Raw genomic sequence first — 27,114 nt, 5'->3', positions numbered from 1 at the left:
GCAGCAGCGGGATCAGTTTAAGCCACAGAAAAACAATGTGTGAAGACTTAATCATTTCTTTCCACGTGTAACACTGGATTTAGAATTTGTTTAACGGAGGTGAAGGCAGAGCTAAGTACGCCTCAAAGTGTGCACGGTAGAAAGTGCACTTCTGAGGTAGTTTCACATCGGCATCTCGAGGCAAAGCGAGCTCGCTATTTTACACATCACACTGTGCATAGCCTTTTATAAATTGCCTGCAACCTTTCGTTGTTTACATTTTTGTCCATTATTGAGATGAATCATACGTATGTGTGAATTTCACCCTTGGGAAAAATATTAGACCCCTTAAGGATTATTAACATTAGGACAAACAATACAGACCACAAGATAAAATAACAAGACTTTGATAACACTATTGATAACAATGAAGCAGCAAATACCCTCATCTCTTTTTGTTGTTTTTGTTGTTCAAATATGCACTAGACAGTTAATCTTGGTCTGAAAACACAAGACACTAAATATAAACAAGAATGGGTGTTAAACAGAATCGTTTGACATATCTGCCGACACACAAATGACTCTGAACGAGACGCACGGAGCTCGAGGCAGGAATTTAATGAGTTTAATAAGCATAACGCAATTGCTTCACAATTGTCTGTTTTTAAACTCAATTAGCACCAAATATTAGACTGTGTTCCTCTGCTCATCCTCTGAGCAAAATAGGACGGACTGTCGGATTACGGAGCCTTTTTCCCTTCTCCACATACTTGTGGTCACTGAAAACTCGCTCATGAATGACACAAGCCTCATGTTATCATGCGATTATGTTCCCGCTGCACAATGTTGTCTTCAGCTGAGTGTTGTTAAGTGGAATAGTTTGAATTCCACTCGTATCTCATCACCTTACCTTCATTTGTTCCTCTGTGTGCGTCCTGCTCTCTTCTCTCTTCAGCCCTGACAGCGGCTGCAGGCCGGGGGAAGATGGACGTGTGCAGCTTCCTGTTGGAGCAAGGGGCAGTGGTGCAGCAGGTCAACCGACGGGGGGTTTCTCCTCTATTCTGCGCCGTCAGACAGGGGCACTGGCAGGTGAGAGAAGCTCTCGTCCATGAGAAACTATCCCTCTGTATCCTGCAACTACATTTTTCTGCTAGTGAATCTTTATTTTTTCCAAACAACCTGTGGTACTTTATTGTATTTTGTGTGTGTGTGTGTGTGTGTGTGTGTGTGTGTGTGCGTGTGTGTGTGTGCGTGTGCGTGCGTGCGTGCGTAGCCTTTTGAGCCAAAACAGGGTTGTGGTTGCTGCTAAAAAGCTCTGTGAACTCCGTGCACTTTAATTTGTATTTAAACACCTCTCCATCGTCTCGCTGCCAGATTGCAGAGCTGCTGCTGCAGCGTGGTGCCGACATTAACATCAGCGACAAGCAGGGCAGGACCCTACTAATGGTGGCTGCCTGTGAGGGTCACCTGAGCACCGTGGAGTTTCTGCTTTCTAAAGGTGAGTAGCCGCTACAACACCACCACCAGCACCGCAGAGCGCCCGCCACTAGTGTTGTATCAGAAGTGTTTGACTGTAGTCTATCTTGCCAGGTGCGTCCTTGACGTCGATGGACAAGGAGGGACTGACGCCCCTGAGCTGGGCTTGTTTGAAAGGACAAAAGAACGTTGTGCAGTTTTTGGTGGAGAAAGGCGCGGTCATTGACCACACGGACAAGAACGGACGAACTCCGCTGGACCTCGCGGCCTTTTATGGAGATGCAGAAATTGTAAGTGAAGTTAGGCTTACATCCACAGTTTTATTTAAATTTTAAACAAAAACGGTCTCCGTCCACACGAGCGTTCTATCCCAGTGTCAGAAAAACCTAAATCACGTGACCGTTCACGTACACCGGTAAACAGGGAGCAGATTGTCTACTCTGCAGTGGGATGGTCACTCACAGAAAATGACAATAATGAAACGTATGACCAGGGATTTCTTTTCTCGAGGCGACGACGGGGTGGAACCGTTTCGGACAGTAAGTGTTTACAGTGTTTTGCCTTCACTGCTGCTATTCCAGTAGTGACTGATAAAAAACAAAGCAATCAGGAAACGAATTTGGGGGGCGACTGCATCGTCGTTTCCAAATGCTCCATTTTTGCCCCGTCCGCACTACAAGTCCCTGGGAGTTTTCAAACTGAAACGAGGCGAGCTGCGTTTTTCCGAATTTCCTGTATTAGGCACGTGAAAACTCTGGCGTTAGATTAGATTACTACTAAAACGTAGTAATCTGGATGTCCCCTTGGTTTATGTTTGTTTGGGAACACCCCCAACACACATACACATTGGGAGCACTCACAGGCAGAAAACAACAAACTATATTTAGCCTTAACTGAGAGCCTCTCTGTGCCATTATTGAAGACGAATGGTTCCACATTAGCCATGCTGCTGTGCATCTTTGACTCCCCGTACTCTAACTCAGGTCCAGTACTTGGTGGAACGAGGAGCGGTGATTGAGCATGTGGACTACAGCGGGATGAGGCCTCTGGACCGGGCCATAGGCTGTCGGAACACGTCGGTGGTGGTGACTCTGCTGAAGAAAGGGGCCAAGCTGGGTAAGAGAGATGACGACTCGATGTACATTTATTACTCTGTGTTTTTTGTTTTGTCTCGGTCTCACTCGCTCAGTGTGTCATGGTGCTAAGAATACGCTTGGGCTAATTTTGTGGAATGTTGGGGAGAAAATAAATCCTGTGTTTCCATTCCTGCTCAGCGTGTGTGTTTGTGTGTGCGCGTGTCCTTTCTCTTCTCCCTTATGTGCTGCCCGCCTAATTTAACAATGTCACTTATCACCCAAATGACATTCACAGAGGTATCTGGGTCTGTGGCTTATCTGCGGTGCACTCTGCCGTCTCAGAAAAATAAAAGTTAATAACATGCAGGATCTTTTTTTAAATTTCCTTTCAGCACAGTTAACAGTCCGCATGCATTTAGTGCTGAAAACACAAGGCGATTTTAAGTCAGAGTGACAGTTAATTGCACATTGTCATGCCACACTCTTTTTTTTTTTTGTAACACATTTCCATTTCACTACTTTTCCTGTCAAACCTCTCTCCTCACTCTTTCCCTCCTGACTTTTTCTTTTCTAAACTGCTTTCAATAAACTAAGGCTACAGAACGTCGCCTTACGATCGATCAGGTACAATCTTTAGGTAACTTTACCTTGTACCAATTCCCAGAGAATACAGTGACCATCTGTTGGCAACAGCTACGAAACAACTTAACCCGTCTCTCTTGACTTCTTTCCTTCCCCGTTTACACCATCAGGGAATGCTGCTTGGGCCATGGCGACGTCCAAGCCTGACATACTGATCATTCTTCTTCAGAAGCTGATGGAGGAGGGAAACCTGCTGTACAAGGTAATGTTGGACCGGCATCGAAATTACTTCTGCAAAGAGCAAGGCCCTCTATTAATGAAATATTTTTAAGCTGCTCTGCCCTACTAAAAGACAGAGAAACTAAAGCTGGGGCTCAGACTACAGGAGTTTTAAAATTCGGACCATTCTGAAATCTGTGATTCCATCACACACTAGGAGAATCTTCGCAGATATTCTTCTCTCTAATCTCAAATAATGGCACATCACATACTACAGGATATGATTAAGTTTATCCCCTCACGTCACCTTGATAGGAAGACGAGTGTTCTTGCCACCTATCGGAGAGCCTTTCATCCGAACCAGCGGTCCGCCACGCTCATACAGTAGCTCGTTTCGCGGTTGCCATTTCAAAGGGTCCATAATGTTGAGCAGCTGACAGTGTTGCTAGCAACGTAACATTGGAAACACTGTCAGCTGCTTGGAAAGCGCTGAGGTAATCATGCCGATTATAAATCCTAAATATCGTGTGTTTTGTGTGATTGATGAACAGCTGTTGAAGACATGTTCCCTCTGGTTTCCTCCTGCTCACTAAATGTTTTGCCCGCCACGTGTCTTTCAGAAAGGGAAGATGAAAGAAGCAGCCCAGAGGTACCAGTATGCCCTGAGGAAGTTTCCTAGAGAAGGCTTTGGCGATGACCTGAAGGCTTTTAAAGACCTGAGGGTCTCCCTGTACCTAAATCTCTCCCGATGTCGCAGAAAAACCAACGTAAGTCTCTCGAGAGATATGACCCTTTTTTTCTCCCCGCCCTCCTTTGTTCCTCAAACAGTGCTTCATTTTTAGCATGAACCTTTAACAATTCTTTTTTAAAGTAATTAAATAGAACAAGAGAGGTTTGCCCAATTGTTATAAATAAAATAATAAATCTCTGTGGGCAGAGAAGCTTGAACCAGTGTTCAGATGGTAACAGGGAGGAAGCTGCAGATATACTGGGGCGGTGGAATCTCCTCAAAACTTCTTGGTAAAATTACATCACTTCCCGCAAGTTGTGCCTTCTGTTTGTCAGAGTTTTATTTACTGTTTTAGAGTAGATAAGAATAGAGCTGGACTGGAAATAAAAAAAAAAAAAAAGACTGAAGCCAACATAAGGGAATTTTTTTTTGTCTGAATGATTGTTTCTGCAGAAATGGTTTGTTTTCATAAGTCTTAGTCAAGCAGGAAGACTTGTGTAACAAACCAGCTGTTAATGTGATGACAAGCTGCAAGCGAGTACAGTAGGAGAGGGTCTGTGTCTGCTGTGTTGTACAGTAACAACACATGGACAGATATTTTCTCCCTTTACACAGGTTGTATAAAGTGTTAGAGAAATAGATCATATTAAAACACAATTTAGTGCTTGAAAATATCTCTGATACAAAGCAGACTTAACTTTTCTACTGTATTTTGGTGTCGCTAAAATCTGCCCTCAAAGCAACAAACATAGGAGAAAAAAAATGTTAATTTCTATGAGTGAAACTAAGCCTTTTTTGTATTAAACTAGGAACAAAATGTAAAGTGGTTGAAGATAATTTATTCATTTTCCTCATAGGATTTCGGGATGGCTGAAGAGTTCGCAACGAAAGCACTGGAGCTGAAACCCAAATCCTACGAGGCCTACTACGCCCGTGCCAGAGCTAAAAGAAGCAGCAGGTAAACTATTCAGCACGGCCCCAGGTCTGCTTTTGTAGTTGCTTCAGCTCAAAAATGTTTTTCCTGGATCTGGTAACCACGTCCCTTCTCTCCACCGTCCGCAGGCAGTTTGCGGCAGCCCTGGCTGACCTGCACGAAGCAGCCAACCTGTGCCCCAACAACCGAGAAATCCGCCGTTTGCTGGCTCGAGTGGAGGACGAGTGCAAACAGATGCAGCGCATGCAGACCAAAGGAGGCCTCGCGGGGGCTGCGGCTGCTTCCGGCCAGGCGCCGGGAAGCCACGAGTCCGACCAGGAGCAGGACGAAGGACAGGAGGAACCTTCGGAGCACAGTCTCGCCATGAGTGTGGAAGGGCAAAGAGACATCCTGGAGGAGGAGGAGGAAGAGGAGGCGGCGGCAGCAGCCACGCAGCTCACCAGGACAGCTGAAGGCCGCTGGTCACAAAACAGTTATTCCTACAACAGAGTCTTACCCTCTGAGTCCGTCAGCAACAGTATGGGACATCAGAGTCCCAGCTCGCCCCCAGGCCCCGGCAGGCTTCCCCTTCACCGGTACCCTCGAGAGCACCGGGAAGCACTGGCCCAGCAGGGCCTCGTTCTGCAGCCAACCAAGCAGGCCCAGATAGTCAAGACCAACCAGCATATGAGCTCCATGCAGGCTGGGGCGGTCGGGGGCCGGTCGGGAGGACAGAGGTCTCAGTATGCTCCTTCCAGTCCCTTACCCAGCCGACACATGTCGAGCATGCTGAAGCCGGCACCGGGCATCGACATCAGCCCTCTGCCTTCTCCGGCTGACGAACCCGTGTACGGGAACCGCATGTCGCTGGCAGCTGCCACCGCCTCCATGGGTCACACTTATGAAAACGAGGGCCTCCATTCGTCCCAGGCCTCCTATACATCCTGCGGCAGCAGCAGCTTCAAGGGTGCTGGGCAGGACAGGCTGTCTGCCCACTCTGTGTCCTCTCTGGATGCGTTGGCCTGCTCGGGTCCTGGACCGCAGGGGAACCACACCGACGCGGGAAAGGAAGGGATGTGTGGCGCGGCGGGATCCCAGGGAGGAGGAAGCGGCAGCAGCATGCACGTGTCCAGTTCCACCAGCAGCCTGGCATCCAGCAGCAGTCTGTCAGACAGCGGAAAGCTGGGGCCCGACGTCCGCACCAAGACGAAGCACAGCCAACAGGCCAACTCCACGGCAGAGTACAAACCCCGACCCTTCATGGGCATAACCGACAAGACGGTTCGCTTTCAGCAGCAGCAGATTCAGCTGCAGCCGCACCACGGCGTGCAGAGTCGCAGCTGGCTGAACCACTCCTCCGACGCTCTGGTTTGTCACATGTCGGCGATGGGCCTGCAGCCCGTCGACTGCGAGCCGCCTTACAGCAAAACAGTGAGCACTTACCAGGAGCAGCACAAACCTCCCGCGCCTCAGGGTGCTGTGGCGATGGGCAGCTTACAAAATGGCATGCACGCCAAGGAATTCACGGAGAAATTCTACCAAGCCGCCAACTGTTACAAAGAGTCCAAGCCAGCACTGGCTATGCCGCACACGTTCATGGACAGTAAGCCCAAGCCGCCCGGCTTAGCCCGAGATAATCCTGCCATTCACGTAGCTTCGATGAAACCAAAGCGATCTTTTATAGAGTCGAATGTGTAGAGACGTTTGTTTCATCTCTCGTACAGTCCATGACGCACACACAAATACACTAGCAAAACTCTAAAATGGGTTGTTTTAATTCTTTTTTTCTAACCAGCCCCCAGACAGAATAGTCTCACTTTTAAGAAATACAGTATGCAAGCTGTTTGTTTCCCCGTATGTAAGCAGCTAGCAGTGTGTACTGATCACTCCAGATCTCTCTCCTCCCAACACGTCGCTCGTGGCCGCCAGCTTGTTCCACGACGCGTCCGCCATCATTCAGCCAAGCTGGAGACGTTGCACTGAAGGAAAGTATTCGGACGTGTACTGTACAGTCCTCGCCAAGACGACGCGGTGACAGTGAGCACTTTATATACAGTTAGGCCGCTTAAGCAACACGTTCAGTTAAAGCGTATCACAGGACAGTTTGAGTGAACGGAAACGAGGTTTGAACTGTGTCCATCACGTCCATGGTGCTGAGAGGAGCATGGAAGAGGAAGTCCATGGCGAAGGTCAAGAGGATGGGAATTCCTGTGTTCTACGAAGGATGTTATAGATCCTCATGTATATTATATAAATAATTACTTTTCCTTCTTTTCAGTGAAGGTCTGTGTTAAGTGTATTGACAAGTTCAGACTTGTGTATTTTGAGTTTTATGCACAATGTTGTTCAAATGGTGTTTAAACGTTCTAAAAGAAGCTTTTGTTAAATATGTTTGTACATTATATAAATCTCCATTAACATTCAACTGAAACCCTTTTCTGTACCTGCTTGTTGTTGCCGTCTAGTTTAATTTATTTACAGCGCCGATGGCTTGGTTAATTGTAAAAGCAATATATTTTATATAGTTATTTTTGCACAGCTACTAAGTCATTTTATGATTCTCAATAATGTTGAGTTCAAGTGCATGCGACAATTGCAGTTTATATTACAGAGTATTAAAAATCTATAAAAACAGAAATGGTTTTGTGGTACAGTGCCATCACCTCTATTTTAATATGTACTTTAAATGCAATTGTTTCCATGTTTTCAGTATTGTGAGCTGTATTAGCTGTGATCAGATACTGTAATAGAACATTACTGCCATAGCCATCATGGGAGAGAGAAATAAAGACCCTCTGAGGAAAAACAACAGGTCTGATGATTATTGTGCTAAAACACAAGCTGCTTAAGTAAAGAGGACATGAAGTAATTGACCTATGCTGAATAGTGGCCACAGGTTGCAATTACAGCTTAATGTCACATTGAATTTCCATTAATTTCAGGAGAGGTGCAGTGTTTTACTTAGGTTTTACAATTAAAAAAACTAATTCAATTCAATTTTATTTGAACAGTGCCAAATCACATCATACATTACCTCAACTCAAGGCACTTTACATAGTGAGATGGAGACCTTACAATATAACTGCAGCTGTAACCAACATGTTACATGTTAAATCAGGCTAACATTAGCCAACAAATGCTACGTTAAGTGTTTTGTTATGGACAGTATTCCTTTCTTTTTTTAATAACATTGACGGGGTCATAGTGGTATGAAATATCGACAGTAATGCTAAGGAATTAAGTTGAATTAAAGAATTATTCGAAGGGGTGGAGAAGAGGGAAAAGGAAGATAAAATATAAAAAATGAAAAATTATCAATAATAATGACTACTGTAATACTATTTTTTAAATAATAATAATAATAGTAGTGATCAATAAAAAAAATAGGTGTAATATTCTAAGAATGAGATTATAGCAATGTAAAGAAAGGAATAAAGAAAATGAAGGGGGGGGTAGACAGGGCCCCAGAGAAATGAACAAGGGTTCAGTCATTTCTTAAAGACGGATGATTGTTACGAGTGGATAGTGTATATTTAGGCATTTTGGTGAGTGGGATTAGTTTCTTTTCTCTTGAGAGGCACCTTGAACAAACTCGATGATTGTAATTGCTAATATCAATAAGTAATAAGAGTAATTAGTGATTAATGATGTAGTACCTGTTTGGTGGATTCTGACAAACAAGCTAAGATGAGCCGCCGTCTACTGGCTCGACTTCCACCGGGTTATTGCCATCTTCAGGGATCTGTTGGGGGTGAGGAGGGTGGTCTGCAGGGCCAGGTTCGTCATGGGGCTGGTTTTGTTCTTGCCTCTGATCCAAGTCTCGATGGATTCTCGCTCATAGGAATAACCATCTGTGGGGAAGACGTAATAATGCATGTTAAAAAAAAAAAAATAGATCTCTCCAGAAAGAATCACAAGCATTTGGCTTTGACACAGTTTTTTTTCCGTCCCACCTGCAGCAATGACTGGATCCTTCATCAGCTCTGTGGTGATTGGACACATAAACTCATCAGGAACCTCTGAGTCGCTCTGCTCTGACTTCAAGGCCTCTGTCTTCCTCAGGAGACGACCGCGCAGGCCCACCGACTCTGGGAGACCAAATGCAAAGTGTTTAGTATTCTGTTCAACCTGCCTACATCACACGCCGTGCAGTTTCTTGTTACACTTAAACGTATTGAACCAAAAGGTGTTTGTATCCAATATTTAACCGGTGGGTATTTCACACAAACCAACTCAATGTGCTATGTTAATGTGATTCCACTGAGACACGGGCCTTCAGTGCTCCTCTGTGAAACACTTGACAGACTCTTCAGAGAAAACAAAAGGCAGGAATACAAATGGACCTTTGCTCTTCTCAATCTGTACTGCGGGACAAAGAGCCAGACTGACTCACTGAGCATTGATGTGCCTACCCTGAGAAGTTTATATGTAGCTTTTAGTTCAAAGTTAACATCTCTCATTATTCTACCGGAGAATAAATCTCCACGGTCCAATCGGGGACAGTCACTGTACCCACTGACGTCACCCTTTGAATTTGTCGTCAGCTGCAAATTCCCCCACCAGCCACAATTGGAGGGACGACCTTTACAGCCACGCAGGACTAGTAGTGGTTGTTTCTGTGTGCCGAGGAGGTGGAGTGAACAGGAGCTGATGCAGTGACATTTTTCCTGCCGGCATTCCTCAAGTGCTGAAGAGACTTTGTCTCAATCAAAATGTCTCCTCTCAATGAAACACCCTGAACCTGTTAAGTGCTCTAATTAAACCCAGGAAACAACTCTTGGATTGGGAAAAAAACTGCACCCAACAGGATTTTCAGATTTCCATAAATTCCTGAATCTTCCATGGTAGCCATTAGTGCTATAGTGTCCACTTTACATTTAGATTGATCATTTGATGAGACGCTGCAGCCGTCTCCACAGAGATACACTGAATTATATTCAAGAGGAACTTTTTTTCCCCCCTCCCCGTACTCAAAGATTCATGAATATTTCATCAAGTAAAGTGTGCTGGAATCTAATTTGATGTGTGTGTGTGTGTGTGTGTGTGTGTGTGTGTGTGTGTGTGTGTGTGTGTGTGTGTGTGTGTGTGTGTTTAAGTGTGTGTACATGCAATCGCAGACAGTTTCCCAAACAGCATGCAGGGAAAATGATCGCTGCTAGTTGCACAGAACAGAAAGGACGGGAAATGTGGCAATCTGCTGGTTCGACTGTCCTCACTCTGTGGTAATGACAGCACACGATGCTCATTCCATATTGCATGCTTTGCATAACTGAGCAGCTTGGAGACTTCACTGTTGTTGTAGGTTTTTTTATTTTTTAAATAGTGTTTACAGCTGTCCAATTAAAGCAAACAGCAGCAGCCAAAAGGCCTTTTACTGTGATTAAGGGTGGGATGCGATGCAACTTGTTACGTGATTACAGTTGGCACAAAGTACCTGTAATCAGACTAACGGCAGCTTTTCTGGGCATTGTGGCAACAACATGCTGCATTTGAACGGTTTGATGAACTCCCTTCAAAGCTCTGAGAGTAAATAAGAATTCAAGACAGTGCAACCCTCAGTTGGAACTACCAGTATTGATATACGAACCAAAACAGCACTCATACCTCAAACAACATAAAATACAATCCACTGATATATATTTTTTATTTCCACAGAAAAATAATTAGGTTTTAATCTACAGTGAGGATGCATATTTTGACAAAGTGTAGTTTTCTAGAGTAAACTGTGTGATATAGTGAAGTGGAAATGCAAAATACAGTTTCACCGTCTGTGTATGAGGGGTTTAAAACATGACAAAATGACAGGCGTGCACTGGGGGCTACTATAGTGTTGCTGTGTGTCCATCCACCGCAGGGAGAAACATTTTTTGAGTTCTGGCTGCAGTTTGTACAGGGACTTCCCACACTGAGACCTTGGACGATACAGCATGGATTAATCTAATTTTCAGAGGGATTATCATTGTTTGCGATGAAGAGGTCATCCTGTGGGTTACTGTCCGCACAACATAATTTGCGATTGTATAAACAGACAGAAATGCTGCAGCTTCATGTCCCTAAATCAGATCACTATTTGGGAGGAGTTGTGGGGGACGGGTGGCGGGGGGAATAAATCAGAGCTTCAATAAAAAGCTGCTTATATCATGCTATTGAATTTGGGCTTGTCATATTTCAGGATCAAACAGTAAATCCCCACAAAAACACTGAATCCCAGGGTGTGTGTGTGTGTGTGTGTGTGTGTGTACTGTACACTAATGTACGTGACTGTTTTATATCACATCCTCACCAATTCCCAGCTCTGCGGCTGTTTCCTTGTCCAGCTGGCTAAGCTCCGGTCCATCGATGTTGTTGGCTTTAAAGATGCCGACAAGCTCCTCTAGTCCTTCCTCGTGCAGCCAAGTCTGCACATCCTCCTCCGACCAATCAGCAACCAGTGGCCTAAAGTGACCCGGCAACTTCCTTCCTGCAGAACACACAACAGGAAGGGAGGAAGTGCACGGCTATTATACCCGTCTCCTGCAGCAAAACGTATCTGATGCAAACAAACCATTTCCCTCACACTCCACAGAAAAGGACACACTCCCTCCTCCCCCTATGCGATCAAAAAAAAAAAGAAGAAAAAATTGAACCCGGGGTTGTGTTGTATTTCAGACGGTGCCATCAAGCTGTTCATCAACCTTCACGTGACACCACGCGAGTGAGCAGCCATCATTTATCACACAGGGCTGAGATAAACTTGCCTGTTGTGTGCCGGCCCCGCTGATGACACCTCACAGCAGCCTCATGCCTCCCATCGCCCATCATTAGCTGTGTGAAGAATAACCCTGAAGCCTGAGAGGTCTAGCTCATTACAACGCAAACCACATGGCAGGTTTCCCCCTCACCTCCTGCTACCTCAAACAATTCACAATCTGCGCATATTTTCTTCGACCAAAGATTCTGCTTTGAAATCCAAAAGGCAATTTGATAACCCTCCAGCTCGTGCTGGAGAATGGCGAGAAGAAAAGAGACAACCTTCATCCAAATTATAACATGTCCTGTGGCTGCACTGATGTTTCTGTCTATGGAAAAAATGTGAATCTCTGGCAAGTCTATCATTAATATCTTTGCATAGAATAGTTATCCGTCATGACTTAGTCTGTGGAAAAAACGACTTGCTATTGGACGCTAAATCTCAAGCTGATACATCCAATAATTGTTGAGATATTTCAGTCTGGGCCCCAAGTCATGGACTGATGGACCGACAGAGAAAACATCTACTCATTGGGTCTGCATGACAGTGAGAAGAGTAACACCACCTCCTCTCTGCAGCCCTGAGAGAGTGTGGAGTCTCCCAGTCTGGGACGCTGAGTCACGGAAACACTGGGCCAAAAGCATGAAAACCTCAGAGCTTCACAGCAGACTGGGACAGCTCAGCCTGTAGTTTAAATACTTGGACAGATGTACAAACGAGGCTTTCTTCATAATCTCAATTCTTCACAGTTTAAAGGATAATGCTGATGATGATCTATTTTACTAAGTGTCAACAAATCCCACAAAAGGCCAAAGCAAACAATAAATTTATTCTATTAATAAGTATTGCCTGCACAACCAAACCATAGCTTAAGAACTTACTTCTTTGTGCCCTACTGTCCTCGTGGTCAAACTACACATGGAGAAGCAGCGGTTCTACACACTTCTCTGGAGGTTGGCGCCAATACTCATTTCAGTAATTTCAATCAGTTCATTAAGAACTGGGACTTAAAGATGTACAGTATCTGTTCTCTCGCTGCTTTTGATTTAAGGCCCCGTCTACGAACACGTTTTCTATCACTCTGGCTGATTAGATCTTCAGTCAGGCTGAAGCTGGGCGGAGCTGAAAATCACGTAATGTCCTGTGCACTAATAAGAATTAGGGCTGTAGTCTATTAATGGTAGAGGAGTGGGTCAATATGCTCTCCGATCAAATTCTCATTGGTTGGAAAATCTCTAGTGTTACAATAGTCTTCCGGGATTATTCCATTATTTTCTTCATCCAACTTGATTAAATCTTGCCCAGGTGTCGTTTACTCTGTCAGTTGCATAGACTGCATGTAAAAATGCACATAATAAGGCTACCTGCTCTTTTGGCACAGCAGTTCTTTCAGCTAAATGCTAATTACGCTACATAACTTCAGCAACACCTGACTGCTGCTTGTTGGCCGATCCAGCTACAGGCTCTCTGAGACAGAACTCACTAAGCAAGCGCTCTCTCCAGTCGCTTTGGGCTTACCAGATGCTGCTGCACTTTGGCTGGTATTGACCTCATGAAGAACCTCAAGGTGCTTTCTTTTACACTGTTTGCACTTGGCTTTGAGGGTACACTTTGCCGGCTGATGCTCACGGCCACATCTCCAACATCTGTGGTTTGTTTTGATCCACTCCGTCTTCTGCTCCCTTGACAATAATTTGAAGTTGCTGCACTGACTCATGTGGTGCTGCACAGTGTCGCAGAAGGGACAGAACTTCTTTGGCGTCTCCTGTGTCGTCTCCTTTGCAGCTACAGTTACGGCAGTCTCCGACTTTCCACTCTGCTCGCTACCATGGAGACTAGTGGTAGTCTTCCTACACTTGTAATTAGTGCGGTGGTCTTTGCATGGAGCTTGCTTCTCCTGACCTGAGTTGGTACAGCCCTGGCTTCCATTCACCTGTACACGCATCTCATGCTCAAGCCACTCAGCCAGATTAAGCAGGTTTGGTACAGGATTGTGGATAAATTGAACAAATCTGTAGAAGTTAGCTCTTAGGTCGTAGGGCAATTTACCTAAGAGGCCAGTTGCATGTGAGAAGCTGTCCAGCTCCGTCCAGCTCTGTCTTCCCATCTGTTGCAATATTCCCACAAGTGCACGGATTTGAACAGCAAATGACCTGAAGGCTTTGACATCCCCAGTCCTGATGTTGGGTCCATCCATCAGATTTGAGATCCGCTTCGAGGCCAACTGATGAGGTTGACCAAACATCTCAGTGAGGGCTCTCATGGTATCTCTGAATGGGGACAGGCTGTTGCTATACGACTCAGCAACGAGCAGTGCATCTTCATACTTCAGGTGGTTGATCAGTACCTGGTACTTAAAACCCTCTGAAGCATCAGCTGGGACTATGCAGTCCAACGCAAGCTTAAATTTTAGAAACTCTCCTGGGTCTTCATGTACAAAGTTGGGGATTGTTGGCATTGGTTCACAATACTTCTCTAACCCTGAGTCTAACCCTTTAACACCCCTATGGCGTCCACTAGGACGATTGCGATCCTCAGGGCAATTCCTCCTTTTAGGAAGATTGTGTCTCCCATCTTGCCAATCGTAGTGATCATGTTCTCTTCCGCTAGGCTGACAAGAGCTTGTGGGCCGACTATGGTTGCCAAAGTGGCGTTGATAACCCTCATCAGGAAGAGGGCAGACCTTGTCATCAGGTAGACGGGGAACAGCACCAGGTGAAAAACACTCCCTGCCTTCTTGTTGGTACATCTGTTCCTCTGCACTGTAACCTTCAGACGAAGAGGACATTCTATCTGCTATTTGAATAAAGGCATCTTCGAAGCTAGAGGATGATTCACCTGAAGTAGCTGCTGAAAGCGCTGCATCCTGACTAGGTAATCCTGCTTGCTTCAGATGCTCAGTGAGCTCCTCAATTGTGTAACGTTGGCTGCCTTGTGCCTTGACCTCAAAGTCCTGAACATATGATGGCAGGTGCCTGCGTCGGCGTGGACAGTCCACATCTCGTTCTGGGTCTCTCTCATCTGGCCTGAACATCTTGGACTGAAGCAGTTGCTTGGGTCTGGCTTGAAGGACCAAAAATTGTGTGAAAGTGTGTATTGTGGATCAACTGTAGCAACAATCGCTTCAGGGTCGCTTCAGTTCAGTTTGAGATATTAGAGTGTTTATCCAGATGCAGCTCAGCTTGCCAAAGTCCATCACAGTGTCTGTATATATGTGTCTGTGTCTAAATCCAAAAGCAGGAGGAGAGAATGAATTTCTGAAAGGATTCACCACCACCTTTATGCGATGAGATCCCAGGAGTATGTATGCTTTTGATCACTTTGATCACAGGAGTGCGAGTGCCTTTGATCATTGCATCAACAGGGATTGTGATAGGATTTTGATTAACGATTATCAAGAATTGGAATACATTCAACCGTGCAACATTATGACAGTTCCTCACTAATCAACATCAATCATAAAAAAACAAATCTAGCAAGTAAAATGCACAACTGTGCGAGCAGAATACTGTTAAATAACTCAGAAATACTATGACAGGCTAGCAGTCACCTTTGAATCACATCATTTAAATAGGTAGAAAACAACTCTCCAAATACACCTACTGCCAAATAAAAACCCTATCAGAGTGTTCACAGAGGCATGGTCTTTTTTAAAGTTAAGCATATTTTTTTTGTATCTTAGTTGGAATTGTCATTAGTATTTAGTCATATACCAAAGTATTTTTCCTCTAAATCCTGAGTTTGACGAGGAGGTCTTTATCAAATTCCCTGACAAACTGTCCAACAATAGCTGCTGACATTTCAGTCTGGACCAAAGTGGTGGAATGACTGATCTACACCGCCATCAGCAGCGTCATGGCGGAGGAGATTGCCCAGACTAAGGAATTGAACTGCATAATTTTTCGATACAATAGGAACAAATAGGTGGTAAAGCACGGAGAGACCAACACAAACAAAAAGGAATAATGCCAGTCTAATATAATTTGTAATACCCTTTAAATTCAGACAATTTCATTTTGTGTGTCTTTTGGGTAAAATGAACATAAAGTGAAGCTTCTGCTCTTGGCCTTAACAGCACTGAGGCTTGGGTTCACACATCAAGATATACAAACATGCAACTATCTAAATGCCTGCACTAAGACTTAGACAGACGGGCATTCATTTTTAGTGTCACCCAAAGTCTTATCCCAACCTTAACCACTGACCCAACAATTTGTTTTTTTTCTTCAATTTTGAACACACGCACAAACAAACAACGGTTTATTGTCATTGTACATGTACAAGAGAATTTTGACTGGTAGCTCTCGGAGACACCAGCAGCAATATAAAAACAAGATAAGGAATGGGATTTGTTGGGTTTTCCCTGTAATATTGTTATAATAGATACTCACTATGTTAAGTACCTTGAGACAATGTATGTTGTGATTTGGCACTATACAAATAAATTGAATCGAGGAAGAAAAATCCGGAATATATACAAAACTAAAAGAAAAATATATACATAATCTAAAAATATTTCAAATACTTTAAGTGCAAACACACACACACACACACACACACACACACACACACACACACACACACACACACACACACACACACACACACACACACACACACACACACACACACACACACACACACACACACACACACACACACACACACACACACACACACACACACACACACACACACACACACACACACACACACACACACACAGAATTTAAGGGCAGAACAGAGTAATGCATTTATTTACCTTGGCACACGATCTGCCGTGATTCAGTTGCTGCAGAAACACATAAAAGAGAATAGGTTTAATATGTGAAAAGAAAGAGAAGATTAAAGGACAGAGAGAGAGGCCCAAAAAAGGCACATCTCCATTGAGATGGAATTTGCTTTGTCAACATCAGCCTGACTAATGGCAGATGGGGGAGCTTCCCTGATGAGGCTTCAAGGCCTCCAGATGTCTGAAGATTGCACCTTTTCATTTAGTATTCCAAATATTTTCTTTCATGTTGAGTTGGAACAGGATTCACCTCACTAACAACTGCTCTCCAAGGCACAGTCGTGGTTTCCTCTAGACACTGCAGCCAGACAGTGATACGCATGTAATAGGAGCCTGTTCCTGCTGGATATCCCCCAAAACACTCTTTTAGGGGAAGCTCCAAAAGGCTTCTGGGCTTTGAATCACTGCTAACGGTCTATTTTAAAATGAAGAGTGATTGTGCTTTTGTAGGCACCAAACCGCTCAACAATTCTCTGTTAAGTATTTACCAGTTAAGCTGTCTCCATCTCCTATTTTCCACACGTTCACCGTTCTGTCCATGGAGCCGGTTGCAATCCATGGCATGGTGGGAGACACAGCTACAGCAGTCACATACCTGCAGGGTGAAGGACGAGCAGCAGAAACGTGAAGGATGTGTATGAAAGAGTGAAAGTAGCACAGGATGAGATCTGCGTTAAGTCACGTTTCCTGCTAAATAAATAAAAAAATCAAGTCTTAGATCAGACAGTATCTTAAATCCTTTCAAGCACTTCAAAGTGCTCTGCTGGAGCTCGCCTATGGTCCCAGTTCAATGACTGACTGGAAAGCAGAGCGGGAGAATATGCTATTGCATCAGTGCAGCCGGTGCTTCGGGGAGGAAACTAATCAATCGAAAATCACACGTTTCCATCCTAACAGTGGGACCCAGATTCTCCTGTGTGTCTGACAGCTGCACGGCAGTGGACATTTACCTGTCGTGCTGTTGCAGAGTGTGGAGCAGCGTTCCCAGGTTCTGTGAACAAACAAATGTGGGCCAAACAGGAATGTTAGGCAGCTCCGTGTTTACAGCACATCTCACACATCTCATCTCCACAATTCAATGACGCAGGAGAGCTACACATCTTGTGTTGAGTGTTTCTTTGTGCTTTACTCACCGTGTCATGTACTGCAACACTTTTATCCACTGAACTGTTGAATAATTGCAAACAGGAAAAGGACAATTAAATGGATTGTGGTTAAACAAAACACATTTTTCAAATATTTCTATCTAAGTGCTACAAACAGCACAGATTAGGACCCAACTCAATAAAATACTCTCCTCCTGTGGCTGACTGAGGGAACAGCAGCACCAGTGCTCAGCTGATGCAAAAATCAAACTTTTCAAAATATTTTAACATATAGGAGTGATACATTTAAACTTAATTTCTTCTAATTGAGCTTATTGTCTATATATAAATAAAACAAATTACATTACAAAAAAATACGGTAAGCATGTCAGGTTCAAAGGTCAATATTCAGTTGCAGACAGATGAAGAATGACAAGTAGAAGTGACTCGTGTGTCTTACCCTGAGACAACCAGATCTCCATCAGAGGAGAAGGCACAAGACAGAACCGGAGCTGAATGGCTTGTGAGCGTGTGAAGTAGCTTCATCACGCAAACTGAAGTGCACACACACACACAAAAATATATACATAATCTAAAAATATTTCAAATACTTTAAGTGCGTGCGCACACACACACACACACACACACACACACAATCATTGTCTGGACCCCCACCCCACAGTCTGACAACCAAAAACTCTTATCAATAAGTCTCTCTCCCTCTTGCTGGCTCAGAGCGGTGCCACCTGCTGACAGCTGCCAGGAAACAAAAGCTTTTCCCCTTTTGCACAATAAAGCCAAGGCATTCGCAGCCTGAGATACAAAGACACTGTGCAGTTGTTCTACTGTGCGTGCCAAAACTAATTGGTCTGTAGAAGCATTTAAATTATCAGCTTGTAAACACACGGCTTAAGTCAAACTTCCATTAGGGTACAAACACGGTTTTTAGGCTGCTGAAGAATAATTTGTCATTTTCATGCATATGCATGATGCAAAGTGAAACGACTACAGGTGAGTAAGGAGGAAAACAAACTGAATTTAACTACATTAATAAACCTCACAAAATGAAACTGTAGATTTCAAAATATAACAAATGTGATGTGAGAACAAGATGGATCATCAGCCAATGCCGCAGGGTGAAAGGTAAAAGGCTTCAAAGAGGATAATGTTCAAAAAGATCTGACCCACAGAGCTTCCTAATATCCCTTGAATATGACTATTCCATCTGGATATGGAGCCATCAGAGAGCAGGGAGTAGAAAAATGTTCCACATTAACAGCAGACACAGCAAACCCAGCTTCAGACTTGCTCCTTTGCTTCACTGAATCATCTACACTTTCACAGGCAGCTCTCTTGCCAAGACTAAATAAATTCATATTTCAAGTAAAAAAGAGCTCCTCCACAGCCCTATCTTCAGTTTTAAAGAAATTACAACCTGCTTGGAGACGAATAATCCACAGCAGGTCACAACATGGGACAACATTGCGTCCTCCCCAGAAATGGATGTTGCCACGGCAACACGTCTATGGAACTTACTTCATGGCTGAATCACAGACAAACAACACAAATACAGTCTGCAGGCAGGTTGCACAACCTATGAGCATACTGTAGGCATACTGTTCTTGTTCTGCGATCAGTCGTACATGATATAAATGTCACAGTGGATATATGCACCTCCCAACGCACACGCACACACACTGCTGCTGCTTCTGTATTTCTAGAAAATGTCTTAAAGTGATGCATTATTAATAAGTGGGTCTGATTTATTCCACACACAAATAAAGTTCTTCTATTTTGCTGAGAAATTTCAAGGTTAAAGTAGTCAGGACTTTCTCTCTATCTCTGTCTTTCGTGAGTTTTCGGTTGAGGAAGCAGAGGGGGCCTACCTGCTCCTTCACGCTGGGAAACAATCCATATTTTCAACTGGCTGTCCTGTCCACAGGAGGCCAGTCGAAACTCCACACAGCAGCCGTCTGCAGAACAAAAACAGCCACACACACCCCCCCACTGAATGTTCACGCTTAGCTGAGTTTAATAACTAAACACGAATAAATGCTATCTGATGGACTGTTTGTGACCATATGGCAAGAATCTTTTACCCAGCTTTTCATGGACACAGTGTTTGGATTAGAACCAGATGTCCGTAATAAAATCGGTGCTTTTTTAAATCCAAAACAGCAGCATTAAAATGAACATTTGATTCAATATAGTGTGCAACAAGTTGCGTTTTGACGAACTGCTAGCTGTGAAAGAGTTCAGTTTGATCTGTGCTGAGTAGACTGAAAGTATAACAGGACAGAACGGAAATGTAACAATTTTCCAGTTTGAAAATTGAAAGGATCAGTCCACATACATACAAAATCTTATGAATAACTGCTGGATGTGCAGTGAAAGTCAAACTTCTTTTCTACTGTAGAAATAATTCCTTTAAAAACGACTCACAGGAAATTCTGAGAAAGACACGCTGCTGTTGAGTTTAGAACTTAAAGAAAGTACTTTTTTAATATCGTTTATTCTGTATTCTGTTTTAGAATTAAATGAACCACTTTTATATCTTTTTAATTTTTTTTTATAAGAAAACAAGTTCCCCAGAGCCCAGATGGTTTCAAATAGCTTGTTTCTCTAACCAACAGTACAAATTATATATTCAGTTCTCAGCACCTCAACAAATAATTTCAATGCTAATTGAGTTTCAGATCAGACAATAAACAGTATTGAGGTGGCAGAAGTGATCACAAGAAACAAATCTGAACAAAAACAAAATATCTGCATGTCTGGAACCACTTGCATAGGTGAATATAAGGGGGGGAAAAATGTTGTGATTTAAATGAACTAACCGTTGAATATTCAGAACTCACCAAGTCCGAGGTGGGGAGCAGAGCTACAGCAGGTGACTCCCAGGTCATGAGCGTCCCGCTCAGCAAGCAGGAGGCTGAAGTCCACATCCCACAGTTTAAGGTCTCCGTTGGTACAGCCAGTCACGAAGAACTGGCCACACGGAGAGAAGCAGCACGCCACAACGCTGGCCTCGCTCACTGCACTGCATCTGTGAGTGAAAACATTTAGATGCACAACTTGGGTGAGACCGGTTGTGAACAGCAAAACTCATCAGACAGGGAGCAGAAGAGAGAGCATGACATGGTCTGGTTTCAAAGACAGAGCAGGCCTGAGGGGGAGCGAGTGAGAGAAAACCAAAAGACAAAAAATCTTCATACAATGTTTTTTCCCAAAAACAGAAAAGTTTTTCCATCAGCTTAATCTATGATCTTTGAGGCTTTTCAATCCCATTTTCTCATGCAGTGACATGACTTTAAACTGACTTTACTGCAGCCCTGAAGTTACTAACGTTTCTTTTAAAATGCAGTTCAGTTAATTAATGAATAGACTTAAACTTAGAACTATGGCAAACATCATCATACTACAAGAAATAAGGTTCTACATTTAGACAGTGCTTCGTGTTTTAGTCTGTGCGCTGTGTTGTCTGTGAAGGTAGAACCAGACGACTGTTGTGGGGTGTCTCCATCTGCTGATGAAGGTCGCATATGATGTGGCCAAAGCTACATAAAATCCAAGAAAGTGGAGTGTAAGAAGAATTTTTTTTTAAAGACTGATACAGGGCTCAAAGGTTTGAGAGCTCTAACCCACTGTATTTCTGAGGTGGTTTGTTTACTGCTTGTGTTAATTGGGAGACGTCATTGTCAACAGTCACACTACTGCAGAACAATTAGTTCCCCCAAATGAAATATTTCTTAAAGAAATTATATAATGAAAATACACTTAAAAAACATTGACGGCTTTGCTTATCTATAAGCCATATTCACTGATTGATCATAAACACCATGAACAAATATACTAAATACTATCTAACGTCAAATGTTCCTGTCAACAGGCTCAGAAGATTGAACAAAAATCTTGAGACTGTTCTTCCTTCAGGCCTACACAGTGTTAAAAGTTGTGTAGCGGTTGAAAAGTTAATCCTCAAACTCTGATTTGAACAAGATGTCATGAGAGGGGGCGCTTAACGTGATTATCGTCATGACTGATGAGACAATCTTAAGGTAAAGCAATAGTTGGTCAGAACTACTTGTATAATTGAAATATTTGTTCATGTGCCAGCCACACATATCTGGTGATTGTCACATTGTACCTCTATGCCCATGTTCAGAGAATGAATCTGAAGCTGCATTTTCTGACGTGTGGCTCTGTAAAATAGATAAATATGTATGGTGATGGCCTAAAAGTGACTCATGAATATGAATATATATATATATATATATATATATATATATATATATATATATATATATATATATATATATTGCACCAATATTAATGGATGTGTCTGTTGCAGCAGATAATTGAAACATGGTGATATATTACCTTTGTTTCCTAAATCCCTCCCCAAGTTATAATTAGACCTGTTCCCTTGATTGACAGAAAATGTATCTGCAACTATGGCGGATATCGATTAAATAGTTTGACAATTTTAAGTAGAAATACCAAACATTTCTTGGTTCCGGAATCTCACACTTGAAATTGACGTTTTCCTTCATAATATATCATAGTAAACTGATTAGCTTTTGTTTTAGAAGTGCAATATGTGAAATTGGGCTCTGACAAAATGCAATTAACACTTTATTGACTAAAACATTAGTCAAACAATACCCCACACAGCAGACTCGCTATGTCTTTGGATGTTACATTCTTCATAAATAACGGAGTGAAAGAAACATTGTCACTTTAAGGACTTGGCAGTAAACTGGCCACTGATTGGCGCTTGATTACCTGCACCTGTGGGTGAAACGGTACCTGCAGGTTACACTGTACCTGCGCAGTGTCTTGCAGGGGAAGTCCCAGAGGGCCAGGGTGCCGTCACTGGCACCTGCCAGCAGGAGGGAGGAGTCCGGTGCCAGTGCGCACACGCGGAGCGGACTGCGGCCCGGGTGCTGCAGCACCGCGGCCGCCTCGCCCGTGTCCGAGCTCCACACGACGACGGACCCGTCCGTGGAGCAGCTGAGCAGGTGCCTGCCGCAGGAGCTGAAGCGGCAGCAGTGGACCCCGTAGCCGTGGCCCGAGAGGGGCGAGAAGGGAAGCTCGGAGAAGTCCGCGGTGCTGTACACACGCAGGGTCTTGTCGGCGGAGCACGTCGCCAGGAGGGCGGCGGAGAAGGCGCAGCCGCTCAGCTCGTCCGCGTGCTGTCGGAGAGTGTGAACAACTGACACCATTTTGTAGCTCGAGATGCGCGGCGGCCCGCGCGCTCACAAGGTGGTGCAAAATGCTCACAAGGTGGTGCAAAATGCTCACAAGGTGGCGCAAAATGCTCAGATATGCGCCTGTGACGAGGAGAGCAGTGTGGAGCCGACGGAGAAAACCCCCGAGGTGAAGTCAGCTGGACGAGAAGAAACCGGCGCCTCGTTAGTGTCAAACTACTTCCTGTTTCAGCAGTTATGAGGTCCGTTTATCTCAGGTGTTATCAGCCACGTGATGCTCAGTTACACAAAGTCCATAGTCGACTTCTCTTTCCCTTTATTCTCTACCGAACTATATTTCAGTACGTTTCAGTGTCTCTGAAATGCAATTTAAAAAATAAATATACGATAAATGTGGTGAATAAAAACGTATCGTTATCCAGATTTGAACCACGTTATATCCTGTTAGTCAGATTTATAACAATACATTGTTCCATTTGTTGATCAGGTTTAATGTGAATAATTAAATCCACAGGTGTGAAATAAAAGTGGGCAGGAGTGGAGTAAAAGTGTGATCCTCAATAAAACCTCAAACCTTTACAGAGGTACTAAAGTCATGGATGAATTATGTTGTTCTAATACATTCATGACCTAAGTATTGTATTGAATGAACTTTTACATCAACTAATTTTTTAAATGATTCAGAAATTATTCCGTATTTAAAAAAAGGTAAGATAGTGGGTGCTTCAGTGTTATTTGAAAAAGAAAGTGTTTATTTTATCAGTACCACACATTCACCATTTTAAAAATAATATGCCTACAAAAGTTGCTACCGATTTCATAATGTTCATAATAAAATACAGTTACTTCAAGTCTTCCGACTTCAGCTGTTTTGAGGCGCCTCCAGTGGACCGTGACTCCGTCCAACTCCCGCTGGATTAAAGCCCAGGGCAGGTTTCATGCTGTCCACAGGAAGTCTGACAAGACTCCTGGAGGAAGGAACTGCTCGGAGATGAAACCCACTATGCACCACATCAATCAATTCAAAGAACTTTACATCTTGTGTAGGTTTGTTTTTTTGTTTTTTTACAGTATATTGTGCAGGACATACATAGTTACACACACTGAAAACAAAAAATAAACACTCCACACACTGTTCAGAGGTCAGGCACTACAATACTGAGGAGACCAGTGAGCGAGTGGATGTTCAGTATCGGCAATGTGTAAGACAGACTGAATTAAATGCTACAATTATCCTTACGCACTGACGACATGTGCCATGAGACTGTTCAGTATTTACAATATACATTTCAGAAATGTAAACATTGATAGAAATCAACACTATACATGTGTCTGTCACATCCCCTAGTAGTTAATACAATTAATGAACACAATGCTGTAAACAATTCTTTTTTGATTGGCTTGTTCAGTAGTCCATAAAACAATCTTTAGATTTTGTTAAAGCTGTGTGCCATTTCCTACTGTTTCTTACAAAAGATGTAAACATAAATACTTGAAAAATAAATACACACACACAAAGCTATACTGCAGTGCTGATAATAAAAAGAGTCTATGGCCTATCTACAGTGGAAATGTTTGATTCCCAATGTTGAGTTTAAGGGTCAGTACATTTTGATAAACAAAACAGTATTGCACTTGAAGATACTAATTCCAGGAAATGTTTTTTGCACCAGATGCAGCAGTATTGTTTGTCCTCTCACATTGCACATCAGTTTTGATTACAACCGTATACAGATAAGTGTCACAGGTGAAGAGAAGGCCTCCAACACCAAAGAGGATGTTTGATATGTAGAGAGGAGCACAGAAAGTTCACACTTGATTATTTTTTTATTTCAGCAGTTCAGTCCATCGTTTGTCAAAGAATCTCCTCATGTTGTGTCCGGCTCGTCCGATTTCTGAATCGTCTTCGTTGAATTTTTCACAATTATCAAAAACCAGGTTCACGTCAATGATGAATGTCTCCAAATTCAAGTACCTGAAATCATTAGAAATGGTTTTACTTTAAATGTATACGCAGCATTCAAATCAAAAAATGGACAAACTGTGAAATACAGGATGCAACTAACACTAGCTGCTTTCAGACATGCACTAAGTTTCTGACATTTTCTGGAACTTATCCTGCCAGCCACCTTGTATAATTCCATTTGAGAATACAGTCGAACATTTTTGTAAGATTCACAGCGAGCAAGTGTGCATGTTGATGACAAAAACACTAATTTCTGAAGCAGAGTTATCTGAGCCTCCTGCTGCTCAACCCACACCACAGACTATTTTAATGCCTGAAAACATGTCTGAAAACATATACTGCATCAGTAACACAAACATACTGGTTGTTGGAGAGTTTTTCTCTGATGGTGGAGAAGTCCATGGGCTTCTTGATGACTTTCTTGTATCCAGGCACAGCTTTGTGGTTGACCGGGTTGAGGAAGGGCCACGCGTCCTGATGGGCCTCCAGCTCAGCCAGCAGCACTCTGGAGGAAACAAGACAAAGCTGAACCTTTTCCACTACAAATATAATTGATTTAATTTCAATATAGTTTAAAACTTGAAACTGATTTTTTATAACTGCACACAGATGGTTGTTTTGTGCATGTTGTCAGAGCTCATCTAAAATGTTGTATTATTTTTGATTAGCTGAGATGAAATTAATGCTACTAGTTCCTATGAATGCACCAAGTATGTGTTTATACCCACTTGCACATCAGCAGCACATTTGTGTCGTCTTTGGCCACTTTGGGTTTTTTTGCACAGGGGACGGGGCTCTCATGCTTGGCCTGGGAGCTGGGCGGGCTGTCGTCTCCCTTTCTCTTCTTGAACTCCTTGGTACTTTTCTTTGGCACACTGTTGCTGCTGGAAGCCTCCTCTTTGATGAGCTCTCCTAGCGCAGATGGCTTACCGTTTCGTTTTACATCACTGCCTTTCTTTCCTCCTCCAGCTGTTCGGTTCTGTTGCTTCCTACTCCAGGGAGATTGACCACTTTCCTGAAAGACAGAAGATATAAGCCACACGTAAAATATAATCAATGTATACATGTCAAACAATTAAGTTGTCATTTCACAGTGAAACCAAGTGAGGCTCTCAGAACTGCAGTACTCATGGACTGTGATACTTTTTTATTAAAGGAGACATTATGCTCATATTCTGGTTCATCATTTTATTTTAGGTTATTACTTGAAAAGATTTACATGCTCTAATGTTCAGAAAACACATGAGTTTCCCCATACTGTCCACTCCTGCAGCTCCTCTTTCCAGCCTCTTTCTGTATCACTTGGTTTTAGCTCCTGTCTCTTTAAGGCCCCTCTCCAACTGAAGCCCAGTCTGCTCTGATTGGCAAACTGGCCAACTTTGTGTCGGTCTCTGCTCATCACCACTCCCTGGCTTTGGGAGTGTGCAAGACTAGCCGCTAGGCGTGGCTTATGCACTTCCGTAACATCGTGATATCACTTACAGATTCCTCGGCCAGAGTTACTGATGAGGCATTTCATTGCAGTGTTTTCTGTCCGAGAGGGGAGCTCCCTTTACAGTGAACAGTTTTTTGTATTTAAGCATAATTTGTCTCCTTTAAATAAATGACAAAAGAAAAGAGACCCGGCTCCGTTAATAAACACTCAGGCCATGCTGGTGTACCTTTGCAACACAGTAGGGACAAAACCAGTCACCATCAGGTACTGTGGTGATCTTGGGTTTATGGCAGTATGTGTGGCAGCCTTTGTCACAGCCATCACAAAGTAAGAGCAGTTCTTCATTATCCCCCTTTTGACAATGGTGACAGTGCTGGAAACACAGAAAAATATATGCTGGTACAATTTCACACAGAGAAACTGTGCATCACTGTAAAATTAAGTGATTTATGCAGTTCTGTGCAGCCAGACATTGAATGATGGTGATTGGTGATGATAAATTGATGCTGCTATTGTACCTTTCATCTCTTCATTGTTGCCTGTATACACATTTAAGATCAATAAGCTTTGTATGTTGTATTCCTGATGTTAAAGTATCAACAATTTGAGTTAACCAATCAAATGTTTTTAATGGAATAACATTAGAAGCCATGCAGTGTGAAAGGGGTTTTGTAGTGTGAGCTATAAATTGTTCTTTATATTTACTTGTGATAAAACAGATGGAGACTACAGTAGAATTACCGCCTCATGGTTGTTTGTCTGACACAAAGTCAATTTGCAGGAAATATGGTCACAATCTCCCCTTCTGTCCCCGAGTTATGGTGTTGAATAATGGCCAGGAAACTGTTTTTGCAGAACATTATGTCATCCAAGTGAAATTAACCTTTGACATTTTGGATATAAAACGTATCCTATTAGACA

At 43.2% G+C, this 27,114-nt stretch overlaps 3 protein-coding genes across 18 annotated transcripts in view; 1 reads left to right on the top strand and 2 right to left on the bottom strand.

Moving 5' to 3' along the window:
* Positions 1-7,784, top strand: part of tanc1b (tetratricopeptide repeat, ankyrin repeat and coiled-coil containing 1b) — an 89,688-nt gene extending 81,904 nt beyond the window's left edge. For both annotated transcript variants that reach the window (XM_035604816.2, XM_035604815.2), the window contains 8 exons: positions 935-1,068; positions 1,354-1,477; positions 1,570-1,745; positions 2,439-2,571; positions 3,284-3,375; positions 3,953-4,099; positions 4,920-5,020; positions 5,125-7,784. In XM_035604816.2, the coding sequence (XP_035460709.2) occupies positions 935-1,068; positions 1,354-1,477; positions 1,570-1,745; positions 2,439-2,571; positions 3,284-3,375; positions 3,953-4,099; positions 4,920-5,020; positions 5,125-6,673 (2,456 nt within the window). In that variant the 3' untranslated portion in view covers positions 6,674-7,784. The remainder of the gene's footprint in view (positions 1-934; positions 1,069-1,353; positions 1,478-1,569; positions 1,746-2,438; positions 2,572-3,283; positions 3,376-3,952; positions 4,100-4,919; positions 5,021-5,124) is intronic.
* On the bottom strand, positions 583-23,232 carry LOC118283111 (WD repeat, SAM and U-box domain-containing protein 1-like). 6 transcript variants are annotated; one of them, XM_035604821.2, is made up of 11 exons: positions 22,368-23,232; positions 20,441-20,628; positions 19,469-19,555; positions 18,043-18,136; positions 17,631-17,664; positions 17,448-17,488; positions 16,986-17,092; positions 16,468-16,497; positions 11,259-11,435; positions 8,929-9,063; positions 7,960-8,826 (listed from the first exon to the last, which is right to left on the bottom strand). In XM_035604821.2, exons 1-11 carry the CDS (start codon positions 22,805-22,807, stop codon positions 8,675-8,677), a joined length of 1,485 nt encoding a protein of 494 aa, XP_035460714.2. In that variant the 5' UTR covers positions 22,808-23,232; the 3' UTR covers positions 7,960-8,674. The 6 variants fall into 6 exon arrangements, with proteins under 6 accessions (XP_035460713.2, XP_035460712.2, XP_035460711.2 ...); XM_035604822.2 differs by having other exon boundaries at positions 22,410-23,232; XM_035604820.2 differs by lacking the exons at positions 16,468-16,497; positions 16,986-17,092; positions 17,448-17,488; ... (3 more) ...; positions 20,441-20,628; positions 22,368-23,232 and adding exons at positions 583-1,116; positions 13,224-14,988 and having other exon boundaries at positions 8,632-8,826.
* A 289-nt stretch (positions 23,233-23,521) lies between these two features.
* LOC118283109 (bromodomain adjacent to zinc finger domain protein 2B) overlaps positions 23,522-27,114 on the bottom strand; it is a 44,291-nt gene continuing 40,698 nt past the window's right edge. For 7 of the 10 annotated variants that reach the window (XM_035604806.2, XM_035604807.2, XM_035604808.2 and 4 more), the window contains 4 exons: positions 26,420-26,566; positions 25,487-25,773; positions 25,120-25,263; positions 23,522-24,767 (listed from right to left, as the gene is read on the bottom strand). In XM_035604806.2, the coding sequence (XP_035460699.2) occupies positions 24,620-24,767; positions 25,120-25,263; positions 25,487-25,773; positions 26,420-26,566 (726 nt within the window). In that variant the 3' untranslated portion in view covers positions 23,522-24,619. Of the gene's footprint in view, positions 24,768-25,119; positions 25,264-25,486; positions 25,774-26,419; positions 26,567-26,898; positions 27,037-27,114 lie in introns of those variants that run through there. The other 3 variants (XM_035604811.2, XR_004784431.2, XR_004784430.2) reach the window with 3 other exon arrangements.

The sequence above is a fragment of the Scophthalmus maximus genome, chromosome 14, assembly GCF_022379125.1.
Source record: "Scophthalmus maximus strain ysfricsl-2021 chromosome 14, ASM2237912v1, whole genome shotgun sequence".
Lineage (NCBI taxonomy): Eukaryota > Metazoa > Chordata > Actinopteri > Pleuronectiformes > Scophthalmidae > Scophthalmus > Scophthalmus maximus.
This window is presented reverse-complemented; position numbering and strand designations above follow the sequence as displayed.